Below are 23946 nucleotides of genomic sequence, written 5' to 3' on the forward strand. Positions count from 1 at the left end.
AGCCTCACCACTAGCCTCACCACTAGCCTCACCCTCACCACTAGCCTCACCCTCACCACTAGCCTCACCACTAGCCTCACCACTAGCCTCACCACTAGCCTCACCACTAGCCTCACCACTAGCCTCACCCTCACCACTAGCCTCACCCTCACCACTAGCTTCACCCTCACCACTACCCTCACCAGGTGAGCGTGCCGCTCACCACTAGCCTCACCACTAGCCTCACCACTAGCCTCACCACTAGCCTCACCCTCACCACTAGCTCACCCTCACCACTAGCCTCACCACTAGCCTCACAATCACCACTAGCCTCACCACTAGCCTCACCCTCACCACTAGCCTCACCACCACCCTCACCAGGTGAGCGTGCTGCTCACCACTAGCCTCACCACTAGCCTCACCACTAGCCTCACCCTCACCACTAGCCTCACCACTAGCCTCACCCTCACCACTAGCCTCACCACTAGCCTCACCCTCACCACTAGCCTCACCACTAGCCTCACCACTAGCCTCACCCTCACCACTAGCCTCACCACTAGCCTCACCACTAGCCTCACCCTCACCACTAGCCTCACCGCTAGCCTAACCACTACCCTCACCACTAGCCTCACCAGGTGAGCGTGCTGCTCACCACTAGCCTCACCCTCACCACTAGCCTCACCACTAGCCTCACCACTAGCCTCACCACTAGCCTCACCCTCACCACTAGCCTCACCACCACCCTCACCAGGTGAGCGTGCTGCTCTCCACTAGCCTCACCACTAGCCTCACCCTCTCCACTAGCCTCACCACTAGCCTCACCCTCACCACTAGCCTCACCACTAGCCTCACCAGGTGAGCGTGCTGCTCACCACTACCCTCACCACTAGCCTCACCACTAGCCTCACCCTCACCACTAGCCTCACCCTCACCACTAGCCTCACCACTAGCCTCACCACTAGCCTCACCACTAGCCTCACCCTCACCACTAGCCTCACCACTAGCCTCACCAGGTGAGCGTGCTGCTCACCACTACCCTCACCACTAGCCTCACCACTAGCCTCACCCTCACCACTAGCCTCACCCTCACCACTAGCCTCACGACTACCCTCACCAGGTGAGCGTGCTGCTCACCACTACCCTCACCACTAGCCTCACCACTAGCCTCACCCTCACCACTAGCCTCACCCTCACCACTAGCCTCACGACTACCCTCACCAGGTGAGCGTGCTGCTCACCACTAGCCTCACCACTAGCCTCACCCTCACCACTAGCCTCACCACTACCCTCACCAGGTGAGCGTGCTGCTCACCACTAGCCTCACCACTAGCCTCACCACTAGCCTCACCCTCACCACTAGCCTCACCACTAGCCTCACCACTAGCCTCACCCTCACCACTAGCCTCACCACTAGCCTCACCACTAGCCTCACCAGGTGAGCGTGCTGCTCACCACTAGCCTAACCATGTGAGTGGCTACCCACCCATGTCTCTCCCTCCCCCCCTCCACACACACACACACGCACGCACACACACATCACACACATCACACACATCACACACACACCACCCCCACACACACACCACACACACCACACACCCCCACACACACACACCACGCACACACACATCACACACATCACACACACACCACACGTACACACACCACACACACACACCACACACACACACCACACACACACACACACCATCACACACACACCACACACACACACCGCACGCACACACACACACACACACCACACACACACCACCCACACACCACACACACACCACACACACCCACACCACACACACACACCACACACACACACCACCACACACACACACCCCCACACACCCCCACACACACACACCACACACACCACACACACACCACACACCCCCACACACACACACCACGCACACACACATCACACACATCACACACACACCACACGTACACACACCACACACACACCACACACACACACCATCACACACACACACACACCACACACACACCACACACAACACACACACACCACACACACACCACCCACACACCACACACACACCACACACACACCACACACACACCACACACACCCACACCCCTACACACACACCCACACACACACCACACACACACCCACCCCCACACACCCCCACACACACACACCACACACACCACACACACACCACACACACACACACCACACACCACACACACACCACACACACCCCCACACACACACCACACACACCACACATACCACACACACACACCACACACACCCTACACACACACACACACACCACACACACACCACACACCCACACACACACACACCACACACACCACACACCCACACACACCACACACCCCTACACACCACACACCCCTACACACCACACACACACACCACCCCCACACACACCCACACCCCCACCCCCCACCCCACACCCCCACCCCACCCCACCCCCCCCCCCCCCCCCAGTACTCCCTGAAGCTGGACAAGGGTGAGTACTGTGTGCGCCTGCAGCTTCGGCACGACTCCCCCCAGGAGCTGGAGCGTCTCCGCGACGCGCCGCTCCTCATGGCCCACCGCCTGGGCTCGCAGCTGCCGCTCGAGGCCCACGCCTCGCACGCCGCCGCCCTGCAGGGAGGCCGCTCGGCCGCCAGGGCCGCCGCCGGCGGCCCCGGTGGCCCCGGCGGCGGCGGCGGTGCGGCGACGACCACCACGACGCTGCCGCCAGGCCACGGACAGCCGCTGTTCTTCACCGGCGTCCCCGATGAGAAGTGAGGGAGAGATGTGGCTGTGTGTGTGTGTGTCACTGTGTGTGTGTGTGTCACTGTGTGTGTGTCTGTGTGTGTGTGTGTCTATGTGTGTGTGTGTCTATGTGTGTGTGTGTGTCACTGTGTGTGTGTGTGTCACTGTCTGTGTGTGTGTGTGGCTGTGTGTGTGTCTATGTGTGTGTGTGTGTCTATGTGTGTGTGTGTGTGTCTGTGTGTGTGTGTGTCTATGTGTGTGTGTGTCACTGTGTGTGTGTGTGTCACTGTGTGTGTGTGTGTCACTGTCTGTGTGTGTGTGTCACTGTGTGTGTGTGTCACTGTGTGTGTGTGTGTGTCTATGTGTGTGTGTGTCACTGTGTGTGTGTGTGTCACTGTGTGTGTGTGTGTCTATGTGTGTATGTGTGTCAGTGTGTGTGTGTGTGTGTCTATGTGTTTGTGTGTGTGTCTGTGTGTGTGTGTCACTGTATGTGTGTGTGTGTCTGTGTGTGTGTGTGGCTGTGTGAGTGTGTCTGTGTGTGTGTGGCTGTGTGTCACTGTGTGTGTGTGTGTGTCTATGTGTGTGTGTGTCACTGTGTGTATGTGTGTCACTGTGTGTGTGTGTGTCACTGTGTGTGTGTGTGTGTCTGTGTGTGTTTGTGTGTCTGTGTGTGTGTGTCTATGTGTGTGTGTGTCACTGTGTGTGTGTGTGTCACTGTGTGTGTGGGTGTGTCTATGTGTGTGTGTGTGTCTATGTGTGTGTGTGTGTGTCACTGTCTGTGTGTGTCACTGTGTGTGTGTGTGTCATTGTGTGTGTGTGTGTCACTGTCTGTGTGTGTGTGTCACTGTGTGTGTGTGTGTGTCTATGTGTGTGTGTGTGTGTGTCACTGTGTGTGTGTGCCATCTGCTGAGGAAGTATTGAAGGCGATCCGGAGTCTGAGACCAGGAAAGGCAGCGGGCAGAGATGATCTCCCAAGCGAAATGCTGAGGGAGGGTGGCGTTTGTGCACAGACTGCCCTATATGACATCATAACAACAGTCTGGACCACTGGACGGGTTCCGCAGGATTGGAAGGATGCCCTGGTGGTCCCCCTTTTTAAGAATGGGGACCGCACAGACTGTAACAACTACAGGGGCATCTCACTCCTCAGTGTGCCGGGAAAGGTCCTGGCAAGGATTATTCAGCATCGCCTTGCCAGGCACGCTGAGGAGAGGCTTGCGGAGCCCCAATGCGGTTTCAGGAAAGGGCGGTCCTGCACAGATGCCATATTTTCTGTCCGTCTGCTACAGCAGAGGTGTAGGGAATTCCAACAAGACCTACATCTCTGCTTTATTGACCTGGTCAAGGCCTATGATACCATCAGTAGGCCTGGGCTCTGGGTCGTTCTTCGTGCTTTTGGAGTACCTGACCCTCTGCTCACGATCATTAAGGACCTTCATGATGGTGAGCGGGCCCGGGTAAAACTACGTGGCCGGGAGTCAGAGCCATTCCCTGTACACCTTGGGGTGCGACAGGGATGTCCTCTGGCTCCCACATTATTTAACATCTATTTTGACCACGTAGTTCGTGAAGCCTTCAATAGCTGTACCGGGGGAATCTCCATATGGTACAGATATAATGGGAGGCTAATCGATGCCCGGGTGCGGTCAAGGGATGGCTCCCTATTGCTCAACCACGTTATGTATGCTGATGACTTGGTAATAGCTGCTCAGTCAGAGGAGGAGTTGGAGACGCTGCTGCTGAGACTGGAGCGTGCCACTAAGAGGTGGGGCCTTACCATCAGCCCCACCAAAACTAAGCACCTGCCTGGGTATTTTGTACCATCGGACACTCCACCCCCACAACTCCCAATCGGTGATGGGGCAGTTGTGGAGAGAGTGGAGAGTTTCCCATACCTGGGCAGTGTGCTTATGACTGGCTCCAGTTTAACAGCAGAGGTCTCACTCCGAATCAGTCGAGCGGCAATATCTTTTCATCGGTTGCGTAACGCTGTGTGGAAGCTACCTGGTCTGTCGCTCCGCACTAAGCTTCAGGTCTTCTCGGCCACGGTCATTCCCTCCCTTCTCTACGCTTGCGAAACGTGGACCCCCCTAATGGAACATCTTCGCCGGTTAGAAACATTTAGGCTGGCCTGCCTCCGATCCATCCTCGGTTTAACCAGACTGGATTGTGTGAGGAGCTCACAAATCCTTGAAAGATCTGGGCAGGGTCCCATCGGTGAGCTCCTCCGGCAGGCAAGGCTGCGATGGCTGGGTCATGTAGCCCGCATGCCCAGCCACCGCATGCCGAAACAGCTTTTGTTTGGCCGGATTGAGGGGGCTAAGCGGGCGCGGCACGGGCTAGAGAAGAGATGGAGTGATGTGGTACAGGAGGACGTGGAGCTGAGTGGACTTGCCGATGACTGGTACCAGCGGTGTCAAGATCGGCCTCTGTGGAGGAGGCTCGTGAAGGATGCTACTGGGCAGTTGGAGGCAGTCGCCCTCCAACAACAACGGAGGGCGGAGGAGCGACGCTCACAACAGCGAGCGGAGCGCCGGGTGGCTAAAGCACAGCAGGTTGGCACAGTAGGGGGCACAGGTGGTGCATCAGCCAGTCATCTCAGTCAGTCGACCCGTGGCACCTGGGTCTGCCCCGTGACCTCCTGCCAGCGGGCGTTCGATACTTCACGTGGCCTCAGGGTGCACATAGCCTGGCACAAGCGTCGTGGTGACGTCACCGCCACTTAGTGGCGAATGGCGGTTGTTGTTGTTGTTGTTGTTGTGTGTGTGTCACTGTGTGTGTGTGTCTCTGTGTGTGTGTCTGTGTGTGTGTGTCACTGTGTGTGTGTGTGTCTCTGTGTGTGTGTGTGTGTCACTGTGTGTGTGTGTCTCTGTGTGTGTGTGTATGTGTCTATGTGTGTGTGTGTGTACAGTGTGGACAGTGCTGTGGGGGGAGGTCCAATTTTGATTGGCTCCTCCCCTCATGGCATATGTGTCCACCACAGGGGCTAAACGGGGGCTCTGGACGGGTGCGAGGGGCTGGTAACCCCTCCACCTTCAATTAATTACCACGAAACCACGAGTTAAACTGAAATATGTAACTAATAAGCTTGTGCCAGAGGCCCCGGGGGGCCAGGCGTCTTTGACGTCTCCTGGCCAAACCCCAAATGGGCGGAGCCAGGAGACAGAATCTCTACCCTCGGGGCTCCTCCAGAAACAACAAAAAGCCACTACGGGTGGCCACGTGGAATGTTCGAACGCTCACTGCGGAGGAGAGGCTGCCACTCCTCTGTCGGGAGCTGGACCGGTACCGCCTGGATCTATGCGGCATTCAGGAGGTCCGGTGGACCGGCTCTGGCTCCTGCCACCATGAGGGGTGGACAGTCCTCTACTCGGGGCAGCAGACTGCCAAACAACAGGGTGTGGCTCTTCTTTTGAACAAAAGAATGAAGGGGGCGTGGGAGCGTGGCGGTGAGGTGTGGGAAGCTGTAAGCCCCAGGCTACTTTGGGCTCGCCTTCCCATCAACCGAAGGCGAGGAATGGTGGTCGTGGTTACTTATGCCCCCACCGAAGATGAACATCCGTGGAGGGATGCAGGCAAAGCCGATGAGTCAGATGCCTTCTATGACCTCCTGTCACAGGTGCTGGCTAAAGTGGCCCCTCGGGATAGAGTCATCATGTTGGGTGACTTCAATGCCCGAGTTGGTCATGATACTGGCACCTGGTCTGGAGTGATTGGAGGGCATGGGCCAGATCAGCTCAATAACAACGGTAGGAGGCTGCTAGATTTTTGTGCAGCCCATGGGCTTGTAATTACCAACACGCTGTTCCGGCATCGGCGCATCCACACAACATCATGGATGCATGCTGGGTCCAAGCAAGAACATCTGCTGGACTACATAGTGACGGACCAGCGAATGCGAGCCCATGTCCTTGACACCAGGACCTACCGTGGAGCTGATCTGCCCTCTGACCATCGACTAGTCATCTGTAAGATGCGCCTGCCATTCTTCCACTCCGGTGGTGGGTGTACACCCAGGACCCCATTCCAACATAAAGTGGCCTGATCTCAGTTATCTGATGAAAGTTGCAAGCGAGAATTTCATCATCGCTTGCGGCTGGGATTGGCATCGTCCCCGACTCCTCCTGATGTCGAGGGTAAATGGGCGAGGTTTAGGACTGTGACTCATGCAGCTGCAATGGCTGCTTTGGGTACGCGGTCCAGACCTCCCCAGAGACCCTGGCTGACAGAGGAGGTGTTCAGGATGGTTGAGAAAAAGCGACAGGCCCACTGTCATCGGTTACAGAATCCCACGTCAGAGAATGAGGAGGCTTACCGCAGCCTTCGCTCGGAGGTTCGGAGAGCCGTGAGGGGCTGCAAGGATGGGTGGTGGTCGCGGGTTGCTGAGGAGATGGAGTCTTCCTCAGTGGCCCGTGATCACAAATCTCTATTTAACTCCATCAAAAAAGTTACCTGCAGCGCCACACCTATTACCATCATTAGGGGAAAAAACGGTGATCCAATCTCCGACCCCCTGGAACAGGTTCGCAGATTTGCTGAGCATTTCTGTGAGGTCCTGGGGGAGGTAAAATCCCTCAGCCAGGAAAACATCGTGGCACAAAGTGAAGATGACCCTGCTGAGGCTGCGGTGCCTCAAATATTGGAAGAAGTCACCCCCTGTCAGTGGCTGGCTGAGGTGCCATCTGCTGAGGAAGTATTGAAGGCGATCCGGAGTCTGAGACCAGGAAAGGCAGCGGGCAGAGATGATCTCCCAAGCGAAATGCTGAGGGAGGGTGGCGTTTGTGCACAGACTGCCCTATATGACATCATAACAACAGTCTGGACCACTGGACGGGTTCCGCAGGATTGGAAGGATGCCCTGGTGGTCCCCCTTTTTAAGAAGGGGGACCGCACAGACTGTAACAACTACAGGGGCATCTCACTCCTCAGTGTGCCGGGAAAGGTCCTGGCAAGGATTATTCAGCATCGCCTTGCCAGGCACGCTGAGGAGAGGCTTGCGGAGCCCCAATGCGGTTTCAGGAAAGGGCGGTCCTGCACAGATGCCATATTTTCTGTCCGTCTGCTACAGCAGAGGTGTAGGGAATTCCAACAAGACCTACATCTCTGCTTTATTGACCTGGTCAAGGCCTATGATACCATCAGTAGGCCTGGGCTGTGGGTCGTTCTTCGTGCTTTTGGAGTACCTGACCCTCTGCTCACGATCATTAAGGACCTTCATGATGGTGAGCGGGCCCGGGTAAAACTACGTGGCCGGGAGTCAGAGCCATTCCCTGTATACCTTGCGGTGCGACAGGGATGTCCTCTGGCTCCCACATTATTTAACATCTATTTTGACCACGTAGTTCGTGAAGCCTTCAATAGCTGTACAGGGGGAATCTCCATATGGTACAGATATAATGGGAGGCTGATCGATGCCCGGGTGCGGTCAAGGGATGGCTCCCTATTGCTCAACCACGTTATCTATGCTGATGATGTGGTAATAGCTGCTCAGTCAGAGGAGGAGTTGGAGACGCTGCTGCTGAGACTGGAGCGTGCCACTAAGAGGTGGGGCCTTACCATCAGCCCCACCAAAATTAAGCACCTGCCTGGGTATTTTGTACCATCGGACACTCCACCCCCACAACTCCCAATCGGTGATGGGGCAGTTGTGGAGAGAGTGGAGAGTTTCCCATACCTGGGCAGTGTGCTTATGACTGGCTCCAGTTTAACAGCAGAGGTCTCACTCCGAATCAGTCGAGCGGCAATATCTTTTCATCGGTTGTGTAACGCTGTGTGGAAGCTACCTGGTCTGTCGCTCCGCACTAAGCTTCAGGTCTTCTCGGCCACGGTCATTCCCTCCCTTCTCTACGCTTGCGAAACGTGGACCTCCCTAATGGAACATCTTCGCCGGTTAGAAACATTTAGGCTGGCCTGCCTACGATCCATCCTGGGTTTAACCAGACTGGATTGTGTGAGGAGCTCACAAATCCTTGAAAGATCTGGGCAGGGTCCCATCGGTGAGCTCCTCCGGCAGGCAAGGCTGCGATGGCTGGGTCATGTAGCCCGCATGCCCAGCCACCGCATGCCGAGACAGCTTTTGTTTGGCCGGATTGAGGGGGCTAAGCGGGCGCGGCACGGGCTAGAGAAGAGATGGAGTGATGTGGTACAGGAGGACGTGGAGCTGAGTGGACTTGCCGATGACCGGTACCAGCGGTGTCAAGATCGGCCTCTGTGGAGGAGGCTCGTGAAGGATGCTACTGGGCAGTTGGAGGCCGTCGCCCTCCAACAACAACGGAGGGCGGAGGAGCGACGCTCAGAACAACGAGCGGAGCGCCGGGTGGCTAAAGCACAGCAGGTTGGCACAGTAGGGGGCACAGGTGGTGCATCAGCCAGTCATCTCAGTCAGTCGACCCGTGGCACCTGGGTCTGCCCCGTGACCTCCTGCCAGCGGACGTTCGACACTTCACGTGGCCTCAGGGTGCACATAGCCTGGCACAAGCGTCGTGGTGACGTCACCGCCACTTAGTGGCGAATGGTGGTTGTTGTTGTTGTTGTGTGTGTCACTGTCTGTGTGTGTGTTTGTGTGGCTGTGTGTGTGTCTCTGTGTGTGTGTGGCTGTGTGTGTGTCTGTGTGTGTGTGGCTGTGTGTGTGTCACTGTGTGTGTGTCTGTGTGTGTGTGTGTGTGGCTGTGTGTGTGTCACTGTGTGTGTGTCTCTGTGTGTGTGTCACTGTGTGTGTGTGTCTCTGTGTGTGTGTGTCACTGTGTGTGTGTGTGTCTCTGTGTGTGTGTGGCTGTGTGTGTGTGTGTGGCTGTGTGTGTGTGTGTCTCTGTGTGTGTGTGTGGCTGTGTGTGTGTGTGTGGCTGTGTGTGTGTGTCTCTGTGTGTGTATCACTGTGTGTGTGTGTGTGTGTCTCTGTGTGTGTGTCACTGTGTGTGTGTGTGTCTCTTTGTGTGTGTGTGTCTCTGTGTGTGTGTGTGTGGCTGTGTGTGTGTCACTGTGTGTGTCTCTGTGTGTGTGTGTGGCTGTGTGTGTGTGTGGCTGTGTGTGTGTGTGGCTGTGTGTGTGTGTGTGAGACTAATAAGCTTGTGCCGGAGGCCCCGGGGGGCCAGGCGTCTATGACGTCTCCTGGCCAAACCCCAATTGGCGGAGCCAGGAGATTGAATCTCTACCCTTGGGGCTCCTCCAGAAACAATGAAAAGCCACTACGGGTGGCCACGTGGAATGTTCGAAAGCTCACTGTGGAGGAGAGGCTGCCACTCCTCTGTCGGGAGCTGGACCGGTACCGCCTGGATCTATGTGGCATTCAGGAGGTCCGGTGGACCGGCTCTGGCTCCTGCCACCATGAGGATTGGACAGTCCTCTACTCGGGGCAGGAGACTGCCAAACAACAGGGAGTGGCTCTTCTTTTGAACAAAAGAATGAAGGGGGTGTGGGAGCGTGGCGGTGAGGTGTGGGAAGCTTTAAGCCCCAGGCTACTTTGGGCTCGCCTTCCCATCAACCGGAGGCGAGGAATGGTGATCGTGGTTACTTATGCCCCCACCGAAGACGGACATCCGTGGAGGGATGAGTCAGATGCCTTCTATGACCTCCTGTCACACGTGCTGGCGAAAGTGGCCCCTCGGGATAGAGTCATCTTGTTGGGTGACTTCAATGCCTGAGTTGGTCATGATGCTGGCACCTGGTCTGGAGTGATTGGACGGCATGGGCCAGATCAGCTCAATAACAACGGCAGGAGGCTGCTAGATTTTCGTGCAGCCCATGGGCTTGTAATTACCAACACGCTGTTCCGGCATCGGCGCATCCACACCACATCATGGATGCATGCCGGGTTCAAGCAAGAACATCTGCTGGACTACATGGTGACGGAACAGCGGATGCGGGCCCATGTCCTTGACACCGGGACCTACCGTGGAGCTGATCTGCCCACTGACCATCGGCTTGTCATCTGTAAGATGCGCCTGCCATTCTTTCACTCCGGTGGTGGGTGTACACCCAGGACCCCATTCAAACTAATAGTGGCCTGGTCTCAGCTAGCTGATGAAAGTTGCAAGCGAGGATTTTATCATCGCTTGCAGCTGGGGTTGGCATCGTCCCCCACTCCTCCTGATGTCGAGGGTAAATGGGCGAGGTTTAGGACTGTGGCTCATGCAGCTGCTTTGGCTGCTTTGGTTACACGGTCCAGACCTCCCCAGAGACCCTGGCTGACAGAGGAGGTGTTCAGGATGGTTGAGAAAAAGCGACAGGCCCACTCTTATCGTCTACAGCATCCCACGTCAGAGAATGAGGAGGTTTATCGCAGCCTTCGCTCGGAGGTTCGGAGAGCCGTGAGGCGCTGCAAGGATGGGTGGTGGTCGTGGGTTGCTAAGGAAATGGAGTCTGCCTCAGTGGCCCACGATCACAAATCTCTATTTAACTCCATAAAAAAGTAACCTGCAGCACCACACCTATTACCATCATTAGGGGAAAAAAACAGTGATCCAATCTCCGACCCCCAGGAACAGGTTTGCAGATTTGCTGAGCACTTCTGTGAGGTCCTGGGGGAGGGGAAATCCCTCAGCCTGTAAAACATCGTGGGACAAAGTGGGGATGACCCTGCTGAGGCTGCGGTGCCTCAAAAATTGGAAGAAGAAGGCACCCCCTGTGAGTGGCTGGCTGAGGTGCCATCTGTTGAGGAAGTGCTGAAGGCGACCCTGAGTCTGAGACCAGGAAAGGCACCGGGCAGAGATGATCTCCCAAGCGAAATGCTGAAGGAGGGTGGCGTTTGTGCACAGACTTCCCCATATGACATCATAACAACAGTCTGGACCACTGGACGGGTTCCGCAGGATTGTAAGGATGCCCTGGTGGTCCCCCTCTTTATGAATGGGGACCGCACAGACTAACAACTACAGGGGCATCTCACTTCTCAGTGTGCCACGAAAAATCTTGGCATGGATTGTTCAACATTGCCTTGCCAGGCACGCTGAGGAGAGGCTTGCGGAGCCCCAATGCGGTTTCAGGAAAAGGCGGTCCTGCACAGATGCCAAATTCTCTGTCCATCTGCTACAGCAGAGGTGTAGGGAATTCCAAAAAGACCTACATCTCTGCTTTATTGACCTGGTCAAGGCCTATGATACCATCAGTAGGCCTGGGCTCTGGGTTGTTCTTCGTGCTTTCGGAGTCCCTGACCCTCTGCTCACGATCATTGAGGACCTTCATGATGGTGAGCGGGCCTGGGTAAAACTACGTGGCCGGGAGTCGGAGCCATTCCCTGTACAATTTGGGGTGTGACAGGGATGTCCTCTGGCTCCCACATTATTTAACATTTATTTTGACCACGTAGTTCGTGAAGCCTTCAATAGCTGTACCGGGGGAATCTCCATTTGGTACAGATATAATGGGAGGCTGATCAATGACCGGGTGTGGTCAAGGGATGGCTCCCTATTGCTCAACCACGTTATGTATGCCGATGATTTGGTGATTGCTGCTCACTCAGAGGAAGAGTTGGAGGCTCTGCTGCTGAGGCTGGAGCGTGCCACTAAGAGATGGGGCCTTACCATCAGCCCCACCAAAACTAAGCACCTCCCTGGGTATTTTTTACCATCGGACACTCCACCCCCACAACTCCCAATTGGTGATGGGGCAGTTGTGGAGAGAGTGGAGAGTTTCCCAGACCTGGGCAGTTTGCTTATGACCGAATCAGTCGAGCGGCATTATTTTTTCATCGGTTGTGTAACGCTGTGTGGAAGCTACCTGGTCTGTCGCTCTGCACTAAGCTTCAGGTCTTCTGGGCCACGGTCATGCCATCCCCTCTCTGTGCTTGCGAAACGTGGACCCCCCTAATGGAACAAATTCGCCGGTTAGAAAATTTGAGGCTGGCCTGCCTAAGGTCCATCCTGGGTTTAACCTAGCTGGATTGTGTGAGGAGCTCACAAATCCTTGAAAGATGTGGACAAAGTCCCATCGGTGAGCTCCTCCGGCAGGCAAGGCTGCGTTGGCTGGGTCATGTAGCCTGCATGCCCAATCACTGCATGCCTAAAGAGCTTTCGTTTGACCGGATCGAGGGGGCTAAACGGGTGTGGCACGGGCTAGAGAAGAGATGGAGTGATGTGGTACAGGAGGACGTGGAGCTGAGTGGACTTGCCGATGACCAGTACCAACGGTGTCAAGATCGGTCTCTGTGGAGGAGGCTCGTGAAGGATGCTGCTACTGGGCAGTTGGAGGTAGTCGCCCTCCAACAACAACGGAGGGCGGAGGAGCGACGCTCACAACAACGAGCGGAGCGCCGGGTGGCTAAAGCACAGAAAGTTGGCACAGTAGGGGGGCACAGGTGGTGCATCAGCCAGTCATCTCAATCAGTCGACCCGTGGCACCTGGGTCTGCCCCGTGACCTCCTGCCAGCGGGCGTTCGACACTTCACGTGGCCTCAACGTGCACATAGCCTGGCACAAGCGTCGTGGTGACGTCACCGCCACTTAGTGGTGAATGGCGGTTGTTGTTGCGTGAGTGTGTGAGTGTGTGTGTGGTTACGGGAGTGTCTGAGTGAGTCCGAGTGACTCCGAGTTACTCCGTGTGAGTCCGAGTGAGTCCTTGTGAGTCCGTGTGAGTCCGAGTGAGTCCGTGTTGATGACTCCGTGTGAGTCCGAGTGAGTCCTTGTGAGTCCGTGTGAGTCCGAGTGAGTCCGTGTGAGTCCGTGTGAGTCCGTGTGAGTCCGAGTGAGTCCGAGTTAGTCCGTGTAACTCCGTGTGACTCCGTGTTGATGACTTCGTGTTGATGACTTCGTGTGAGTCCGTGTTGATGACTTGGTGTGACTCCGTTTTGATGACTTGGTGTGACTCCGTGTTGATGACTTGGTGTGACTCTGTGTGACTCCGTGTTGATGACTTGGTGTGACTCTGTGTGACTCCGTGTTGATGACTTGGTGTGACTCCGTGTTGATGACTTGGTGTGACTCCGTGTTGATGACTTGGTGTGACTCCGTGTTGATGACTTGGTGTGAGTCCGTGTTGATGACTCCGTGTTGATGACTTGGTGTGACTCTGTGTGACTCCGTGTTGATGACTCCGTGTTGATGACTTGGTGTGACTCTGTGTGACTCCGTGTTGATGACTTGGTGTTGATGACTTGGTGTGACTCTGTGTGACTCCGTTTTGATGACTTGATGTGACTCTGTGTGACTCCGTGTTGATGACTTGGTGTGAGTCCGTGTTGATGACTCCGTGTTGATGACTTGGTGTGACTCTGTGTGACTCCGTGTTGATGACTTGGTGTTGATGACTTGGTGTGACTCTGTGTGACTCCGTTTTGATGACTTGATGTGACTCTGTGTGACTCCGTGTTGATGACTTGGAGTTGATGACTTGGTGTGACTCTGTGTGACTCCGTGTTGATGACTTGGTGTGACTCTGTGTGACTCCATGTTGATGACTTGGTGTTGATGACTTGGTGTGACTCTGTGTGACTCCGTGTTGATGACTTGGTGTTGATGACTTGGTGTGACTCTGTGTGACTCCGTGTTGATGACTTGGTGTTGATGACTTGGTGTGACTCTGTGTGACTCCGTGTTGATGACTTGGTGTTGATGACTTGGTGTGACTCTGTGTGACTCCGTGTTGATGACTTGGTGTTGATGACTTGGTGTGACTCTGTGTGACTCCGTGTTGATGACTTGGTGTGACTCCGTGTTGATGACTTGGTGTGAGTCTGTGTTGATGACTTGGTGTGACTCTGTGTGACTCCGTGTTGATGACTTGGTGTGACTCTGTGTGACTCCGTGTTGATGACTTGGTGGTGATGACTTGGTGTGACTCTGTGTGACTCCGTGTTGATGACTTGGTGTGACTCCGTGTTGATGACTTGGTGTGACTCCGTGTTGATGACTTGGTGTGACTCTGTGTGAGTCCGTGTTGATGACTTGGTGTGAGTCCGTGTTGATGACTCCGTGTTGATGACTTGGTGTGACTCTGTGTGACTCCGTGTTGATGACTCCGTGTTGATGACTTGGTGTGACTCTGTGTGACTCCGTGTTGATGACTCCGTGTTGATGACTTGGTGTGACTCTGTGTGACTCCGTGTTGATGACTCCGTGTTGATGACTTGGTGTGACTCTGTGTGACTCCGTGTTGATGACTTGGTGTTGATGACTTGGTGTGACTCTGTGTGACTCCGTTTTGATGACTTGATGTGACTCTGTGTGACTCCGTGTTGATGACTTGGTGTGAGTCCGTGTTGATGACTCCGTGTTGATGACTTGGTGTGACTCTGTGTGACTCCGTGTTGATGACTTGGTGTTGATGACTTGGTGTGACTCTGTGTGACTCCGTTTTGATGACTTGATGTGACTCTGTGTGACTCCGTGTTGATGACTTGGTGTTGATGACTTGGTGTGACTCTGTGTGACTCCGTGTTGATGACTTGGTGTGACTCTGTGTGACTCCATGTTGATGACTTGGTGTTGATGACTTGGTGTGACTCTGTGTGACTCCGTGTTGATGACTTGGTGTGACTCTGTGTGACTCCGTGTTGATGACTTGGTGTGACTCCGTGTTGATGAGTTTGTGTGACTCCGTGTTGATGACTTGGTGTGACTCCGTGTTGATGACTTGGTGTGACTCCGTGTTGATGACTTGGTGTGACTCCGTGTTGATGACTTGGTGTGACTCCGTGTTGATGACTTGGTGTGACTCCGTGTTGATGAGTTTGTGTTGATGACTTGGTGTGACTCTGTGTTGATGAATTGGTGTGACTCTGTGTTGATGACTCTGTGTTGATGACTTGGTGTGACTCCGTGTTGATGACTTGGTGTGACTCTGTGTTGATGACTTGGTGTGACTCCGTGTTGATGACTTGGTGTGACTCCGTGTTGATGACTTGGTGTGACTCTGTGTTGATGACTTGGTGTGACTCCGTGTTGATGACTTGGTGTGACTCCGTGTTGATGAGTTTGTGTTGATGACTCCGTGTTGATGACTTGGTGTGACTCTGTGTGAGTCCGTGTTGATGACTTGGTGTGACTCCGTGTTGATGACTTGGTGTGACTCTGTTGATGACTTGGTGTGACTCCGTGTTGATGACTTGGTGTGACTCTGTGTTGATGACTTGGTGTGACTCCGTGTTGATGACTTGGTGTGACTCCGTGTTGATGAGTTTGTGTGACTCTGTGTTGATGACTCCGTGTTGATGACGTGGTGTGACTCCGTGTTGATGACTTGGTGTGACTCCGTGTTGATGACTTGGTGTGACTCCGTGTTGATGACTTGGTGTGACTCTGTGTTGATGACTTGGTGTGACTCCGTGTTGATGACTTGGTGTGACTCCGTGTTGATGACTTGGTGTGACTCTGTGTTGATGACTTGGTGTGACTCCGTGTTGATGACTTGGTGTGACTCTGTGTTGATGACTTGGTGTGACTCCGTGTTGATGACTTGGTGTGACTCCGTGTTGATGAGTTTGTGTGACTCTGTGTTGATGACTCCGTGTTGATGACGTGGTGTGACTCCGTGTTGATGACTTGGTGTGACTCCGTGTTGATGACTTGGTGTGACTCCGTGTTGATGACTTGGTGTGACTCTGTGTTGATGACTTGGTGTGACTCCGTGTTGATGAGTTTGTGTGACTCCGTGTTGATGACTTGGTGTGACTCCGTGTTGATGACTTGGTGTGACTCCGTGTTGATGACTTGGTGTGACTCTGTGTTGATGACTTGGTGTGACTCTGTGTTGATGACTTGGTGTGACTCCGTGTTGATGACTTGGTGTGACTCCGTGTTGATGACTTGGTGTGACTCTGTGTTGATGACTTGGTGTGACTCCGTGTTGATGACTTGGTGTGACTCTGTGTTGATGACTTGGTGTGACTCCGTGTTGATGACTTGGTGTGACTCCGTGTTGATGAGTTTGTGTGACTCTGTGTTGATGACTCCGTGTTGATGACGTGGTGTGACTCCGTGTTGATGACTTGGTGTGACTCCGTGTTGATGACTTGGTGTGACTCCGTGTTGATGACTTGGTGTGACTCTGTGTTGATGACTTGGTGTGACTCCGTGTTGATGAGTTTGTGTGACTCCGTGTTGATGAGTTTGTGTGACTCCGTGTTGATGAGTTTTTGTGACTCCGTGTTGATGACTTGGTGTGACTCTGTGTTGATGACTTGGTGTGACTCCGTGTTGATGACTTGGTGTGACTCTGTGTTGATGACTTGGTGTGACTCTGTGTTGATGACTTGGTGTGACTCTGTGTTGATGACTTGGTGTGACTCTGTGTTGATGACTTGGTGTGACTCTGTGTTGATGACTTGGTGTGACTCTGTGTTGATGACTTGGTGTGACTCTGTGTTGATGACTTGGTGTGACTCCGTGTTGATGACTTGGTGTGACTCCGTGTTGATGACTTGGTGTGACTCTGTGTTGATGACTCTGTGTTGATGACTTGGTGTGACTCTGTGTTGATGACTTGGTGTGACTCCGTGTTGATGACTTGGTGTGACTCCGTGTTGATGACTTGGTGTGACTCCGTGTTGATGACTTGGTGTGACTCCGTGTTGATGAGTTTGTGTGACTCTGTGTTGATGACTTGGTGTGACTCTGTGTTGATGACTTGGTGTGACTCCGTGTTGATGACTTGGTGTGACTCCGTGTTGATGACTTGGTGTGACTCCGTGTTGATGACTTGGTGTGACTCCGTGTTGATGACTTGGTGTGACTCCGTGTTGATGAGTTTGTGTGACTCTGTGTTGATGACTCCGTGTTGATGACTTGGTGTGACTCTGTGTTGATGACTTGGTGTGACTCCGTGTTGATGACTTGGTGTGACTCTGTGTTGATGACTTGGTGTGACTCTGTGTTGATGACTTGGTGTGACTCTGTGTTGATGACTCCGTGTTGATGACTTGGTGTGACTCTGTGTTGATGACTTGGTGTGACTCCGTGTTGATGACTTGGTGTGACTCTGTGTTGATGACTTGGTGTGACTCTGTGTTGATGACTTGGTGTGACTCCGTGTTGATGACTTGGTGTGACTCCGTGTTGATGACTTGGTGTGACTCCGTGTTGATGACTTGGTGTGACTCTGTGTTGATGACTTGGTGTGACTCCGTGTTGATGACTTGGTGTGACTCTGTGTTGATGACTTGGTGTGACTCTGTGTTGATGACTTGGTGTGACTCTGTGTTGATGACTCCGTGTTGATGACTTGGTGTGACTCTGTGTTGATGACTTGGTGTGACTCCGTGTTGATGACTTGGTGTGACTCCGTGTTGATGACTTGGTGTGACTCCGTGTTGATGACTTGGTGTGACTCCGTGTTGATGACTTGGTGTGACTCCGTGTTGATGACTTGGTGTGACTCCGTGTTGATGACTTGGTGTGACTCCGTGTTGATGACTCCGTGTTGATGACTTGGTGTGACTCTGTGTTGATGACTTGGTGTGACTCCGTGTTGATGAGTTTGTGTTGATGACTTGGTGTGACTCTGTGTTGATGACTTGGTGTGACTCTGTGTTGATGACTTGGTGTGACTCCGTGTTGATGAGTTTGTGTTGATGACTTGGTGTGACTCCGTGTTGATGACTTGGTGTGACTCTGTGTTGATGACTTGGTGTGACTCTGTGTTGATGACTTGGTGTGACTCTGTGTTGATGACTCCGTGTTGATGACTTGGTGTGACTCTGTGTTGATGACTTGGTGTGACTCCGTGTTGATGACTTGGTGTGACTCTGTGTTGATGACTTGGTGTGACTCTGTGTTGATGACTTGGTGTGACTCCGTGTTGATGACTTGGTGTGACTCCGTGTTGATGACTTGGTGTGACTCCGTGTTGATGACTTGGTGTGACTCTGTGTTGATGACTTGGTGTGACTCCGTGTTGATGACTTGGTGTGACTCTGTGTTGATGACTTGGTGTGACTCTGTGTTGATGACTTGGTGTGACTCTGTGTTGATGACTCCGTGTTGATGACTTGGTGTGACTCTGTGTTGATGACTTGGTGTGACTCCGTGTTGATGACTTGGTGTGACTCCGTGTTGATGACTTGGTGTGACTCCGTGTTGATGACTTGGTGTGACTCCGTGTTGATGACTTGGTGTGACTCCGTGTTGATGACTTGGTGTGACTCCGTGTTGATGACTTGGTGTGACTCCGTGTTGATGACTCCGTGTTGATGACTTGGTGTGACTCTGTGTTGATGACTTGGTGTGACTCCGTGTTGATGAGTTTGTGTTGATGACTTGGTGTGACTCTGTGTTGATGACTTGGTGTGACTCTGTGTTGATGACTTGGTGTGACTCCGTGTTGATGAGTTTGTGTTGATGACTTGGTGTGACTCTGTGTTGATGACTTGGTGTGACTCCGTGTTGATGACTTGGTGTGACTCTGTGTTGATGAGTTTGTGCTCTCTCCAGGATCCCCAAGGGGAGCTGCCCAGGCTGCTACCTCCAGGGGACTCTCTCACTGTCTAAGAGCGAGCTGAGCAAGAGAGTGGTGAGTCTCACTCACCACTCACTCACCACTCACTCACCACTCACTCACTCACCACTCACCACTCACTCACCACTCACTCACCACTCACTCAATCACCCACTCAAACACTCACTCACTCACTCACCCACTCACTCACTCACACACTCACTCACACACTCACCCACTCGCTCACTCACCATTCACACACTCACCCACTCACCCACTCACTCACTGTCTAAGAGCGAGCTGAGCAAGAGAGTGGTGAGTCTCACTCACCACTCACTCACCACTCACTCACCACTCACTCACTCACCACTCACCACTCACTCACCACTCACTCACCACTCACTCAATCACCCACTCAAACACTCACTCACTCACTCACCCACTCACTCACTCACACACTCACTCACACACTCACCCACTCGCTCACTCACCATTCACACACTCACCCACTCACCCACTCACTCACTGTCTAAGAGCGAGCTGAGCAAGAGAGTGGTGAGTCTCACTCACCACTCACTCACCACTCACTCACCACTCACTCACTCACCACTCACCACTCACTCACCACTCACTCACCACTCACTCAATCACCCACTCAAACACTCACTCACTCACTCACCCACTCACTCACTCACACACTCACTCACACACTCACCCACTCGCTCACTCACCATTCACACACTCACCCACTCACCCACTCACTCACTGTCTAAGAGCGAGCTGAGCAAGAGAGTGGTGAGTCTCACTCACCACTCACTCACCACTCACTCAGCACTCACTACTCACTCACTCACCCGCTCGCTCACTCACCACTCACTCACCACTCACTCACCACTCTCTCACCACCCACTCACCACTCACTCACCCACTCACTCACTCACTCACCCACTCGCTCACCCACTCACTCGCTCGCTCACTCACCCACTCACTCACTCACCCACTCACCACTCACTCACCCACTCACCACTCACTCACCACTCACTCACCACTCACTCACTCACCACTCACTCACTCACTCACCACTCACTCACCACTCACTCACCACTCACTCACCCACTCACCCAATCACCCACTCAAACACTCACTCACTCACTCACCCACTCACTCACTCACACACTCACTCACTCACACACTCACCCACTCGCTCACTCACCATTCACACACTCACCCACTCACCCACTCACTCACTGTCTAAGAGCGAGCTGAGCAAGAGAGTGGTGAGTCTCACTCACCACTCACTCACCACTCACTCAGCACTCACTACTCACTCACTCACCCGCTCGCTCACTCACCACTCACTCACCACTCACTCACCACTCTCTCACCACCCACTCACCACTCACTCACTCACTCACCCACTCACTCACTCACTCACCCACTCGTTCACCCACTCACTCGCTCGCTCACTCACCCACTCACTCACTCACCCACTCACCACTCACTCACCCACTCACCACTCACTCACCACTCACTCACCACTCACTCACTCACCACTCACTCACTCACTCACCACCGCTCACTCACTCACTTACTCGGTCGCTCACTCACCACTCACTCACCACTCACTCACTCACCACTCACTCACCACTCACTCGCTCACTCACTCACTCACCACTCACTCACTCACTCACCCACTCACACACTCACTCACTCAGTCACTCACCACTCACTCACTCACCCACTCACACACTCACTCACTCAGTCACTCACCCACTCACTCACTCAGTCACTCACCCACTCACTCACCCAATCACTCACTCACCACTCACTCGCTCACTCACTCACTACTCACTCACCACTCGCTCACTGACTCACCACTCACTCACCACTCACTCACCACTCACTAACTCACTCACCACTCACTCACTCACTACTCACTCACTCACCACTCACTCACCACTCACTCACCAATCACTCACCACTCACTCACTCACTCATCACTCACGCACTCACTCACCACTCACTCACCACTCACTCACCACTCACTCGCTCACTCACTCACCACTCACTCACCACTCACCACTCACTCACTCACTCACCACTCACTCACCACTCACCATTCACCACTCACTCACCACTCACCACTCACTCACGCACTCACCACTCACTCACCACTCACCACTTACTCACTCACCACTCACTCACCACTCACCACTTACTCACTCACTCACCACTCACTCACCACTCACTCAGTCACTCAGTCACTCACTCACTCAGTCACTCACTCATTCACCACTCACCACTCACTCACCACTCACTCACCACTCACTTGCTCACTCACTCACCACTCACTCACCACTCACCACTCACTCACCACTCACCACTCACTCAGTCACTCACTCACTCACTCAGTCAGTCACTCACTCACTCAGTCACTCACTCACTCACTCACCACTCACTCACCATTCGCTCACTCACTCACCACTCACTCACCACTCACCACTCACTCACTCACCACTCACTCACTCACCACTCACTCACTACTCACTCACCACTCACTCACTCACCACTCACTCACTCACTCACCACTCACTCGCTCACTCACTCACCACTCACCACTCACTCAACACTCACTCACTCACTCACCTACTCGCTCGCTCACTCACTCACTCACCACTCACCACTCACTCACTCACCACTCACTCACTCACCACTCACTCACTCACTCAGTCACTCACCACTCACTTACTCACCACTCACTCACCACTCACTCACTCGCTCACTCACTCGCTCACTCACTCACTCACCACTCACTCACTCACCACTCACTCACCACTCACTCACTTATCACTCACTCACAACTCACCACTCACTCACTCACCACTCACTCACCACTCACTCACCACTCACTCACTCACTCACCACTCACTCGCTCACTCACTCAGTCACCACTCACTCGCTCACTCACCACTCACTCACAACTCACTCACCACTCACTCACTCACTCACCACTCACTCACTCACTCAGTCACTCACCACTCACCACTCACTTACTCACCACTCACTCACCACTCACTCACTCGCTCACTCACTCGCTCACTCACTCACTCACTCACCACTCACTCACTCATCACTCACTCACAACTCACCACTCACTCACCACTCACTCACTCACTCACCACTCACTCACCACTCACTCACTCATCACTCACTCACAACTCACCACTCACTCACCACTCACTCACCACTCATCACTCACAACTCACCACTCACTCACCACTCACTCACTCACTCATCACTCACTCACAACTCACCACTCACTCACTCACTCACCACTCACTCACCACTCACTCACTCACCACTCACTCACTCACTCACCACTCACTCACCACTCACTCACTCTGTCTCTTTGTGTGTCTCTGTGTGTGTCTTTGTGGGTGTCCGTGTGTCTCTCTGTGTGTCTCTGTGTGTGTCTCTGTGTGTCTCTCTGTGTGTCTCTGTGCATGTCTCTGTGCGTGTCTCTGTGGGTGTCCGTGTGTCTCTGTGTGTGTCCGTGTGTCTATGTGTGTCTCTGTGTGTCTCTGTGTGTGTCTCTGTGGGTGTCCGTGTGTCTCTGTGTGTGTCTCTGTGTGTGTCTGTGTGTCTCTGTGTGTGTTTCTGTGGGTGTCCGCGTGTCTCTGTGTGTTTCTCTGTGTGTCTCTGTGTGTCTCTGTGGGTTTCTCTGTGGGTGTCCGTGTGTCTCTGTGTGTGTGTCTGTGGGTGTCCGTGTCTCAGTCTGTGTGTCTCTGTGTTTGTTTCTGTGTGTGTCCATGTCTCTGTGTGTGTCTCTGTGGGTGTCCCTGTCTGTGCCTCATCTTTTCGTGTGTATCTGTGTGTCTGTGTGTCTGTCTGTGTGTCTGTGTATCTGTCTGTCTGTGTGTCTGTGTGCCTGTGTGTGTGTCACTGTGTGTGTGTCACTGTGTGTCACTGTGTGTGTGTCACTGTGTGTGTGTCACTGTGTGTGTGTCTGTGTGTGTGTCTGTGTGTGTGTCACTGTGTGTACTGTGTGTGTGTGTCTGTGTGTGTGTCACTGTGTACTGTATGTCTATGTGTGTGTCACTGTGTGTGTGTGTCTATGTGTGTGTCACTGTGTGTGTGTCTGTGTGTGTCTATGTGTGTGTGTCACTGTGTGTGTGTGTCACTGTGTGTGTGTGTCTGTGTGTGTGTGTCTATGTGTGTGTCTATGTGTGTCACTCTGTGTGTGTCTATGTGTGTGTCACTGTGTGTGTGTGTCACTGTGTGTGTGTGTCACTGTGTGTGTGTCACTGTGTGTGTGTCACTGTGTGTACTGTGTGTCACTGTGTGTGTCTGTGTGTGTACTGTGTGTGTCACTGTGTGTCACTGTGTCACTGTGTGTGTGTCACTGTGTGTGTGTCTATGTGTGTGTCACTGTGTGTGTGTGTCACTGTGTGTGTGTACTGTGTGTGTCACTGTGTGTGTGTGTCACTGTGTGTGTGTCACTGTGTGTGTCACTGTGTGTGTGTGTCTATGTGTGTGTCACTGTGTACTGTGTGTGTGTCACTGTGTGTGTGTGTATTGTGTGTGTCACTGTGTGTGTGTGTCTATGTGTGTGTCACTGTGTGTGTCACTGTGTGTGTGTGTCACTGTGTGTGTGTCACTGTGTGTGTGTCACTGTGTGTGTGTGTCACTGTATGTGTGTCACTGTGTGTGTGTGTCACTGTGTGTGTGTGTCACTGTGTGTGTGTGTGTCACTGTGTGTGTGTCACTGTGTGTGTCACTGTGTGTACTGTGTGTCACTGTGTGTGTGTCACTGTGTGTGTCACTGTGTGTGT

The 23946-nt window shown here is 53.5% G+C and overlaps 1 protein-coding gene across 1 annotated transcript in view; it reads left to right on the plus strand.

Moving 5' to 3' along the window:
• Nucleotides 1-23946, plus strand: part of TPP2 (tripeptidyl peptidase 2) — a 98253-nt gene that overhangs the window by 51830 nt on the left and 22477 nt on the right. The window contains 2 exon segments of the mRNA XM_076055255.1: nt 2476-2781; nt 19111-19189. Coding sequence (XP_075911370.1) covers nt 2476-2781; nt 19111-19189 — 385 coding nt within the window.

This window comes from Petromyzon marinus, chromosome 70 (assembly GCF_048934315.1).
Source record: "Petromyzon marinus isolate PM22_M1 ecotype Great Lakes invasive population chromosome 70, UKy_Petmar_22M1.pri1.0, whole genome shotgun sequence".
Taxonomy (NCBI): domain Eukaryota; kingdom Metazoa; phylum Chordata; class Hyperoartia; order Petromyzontiformes; family Petromyzontidae; genus Petromyzon; species Petromyzon marinus.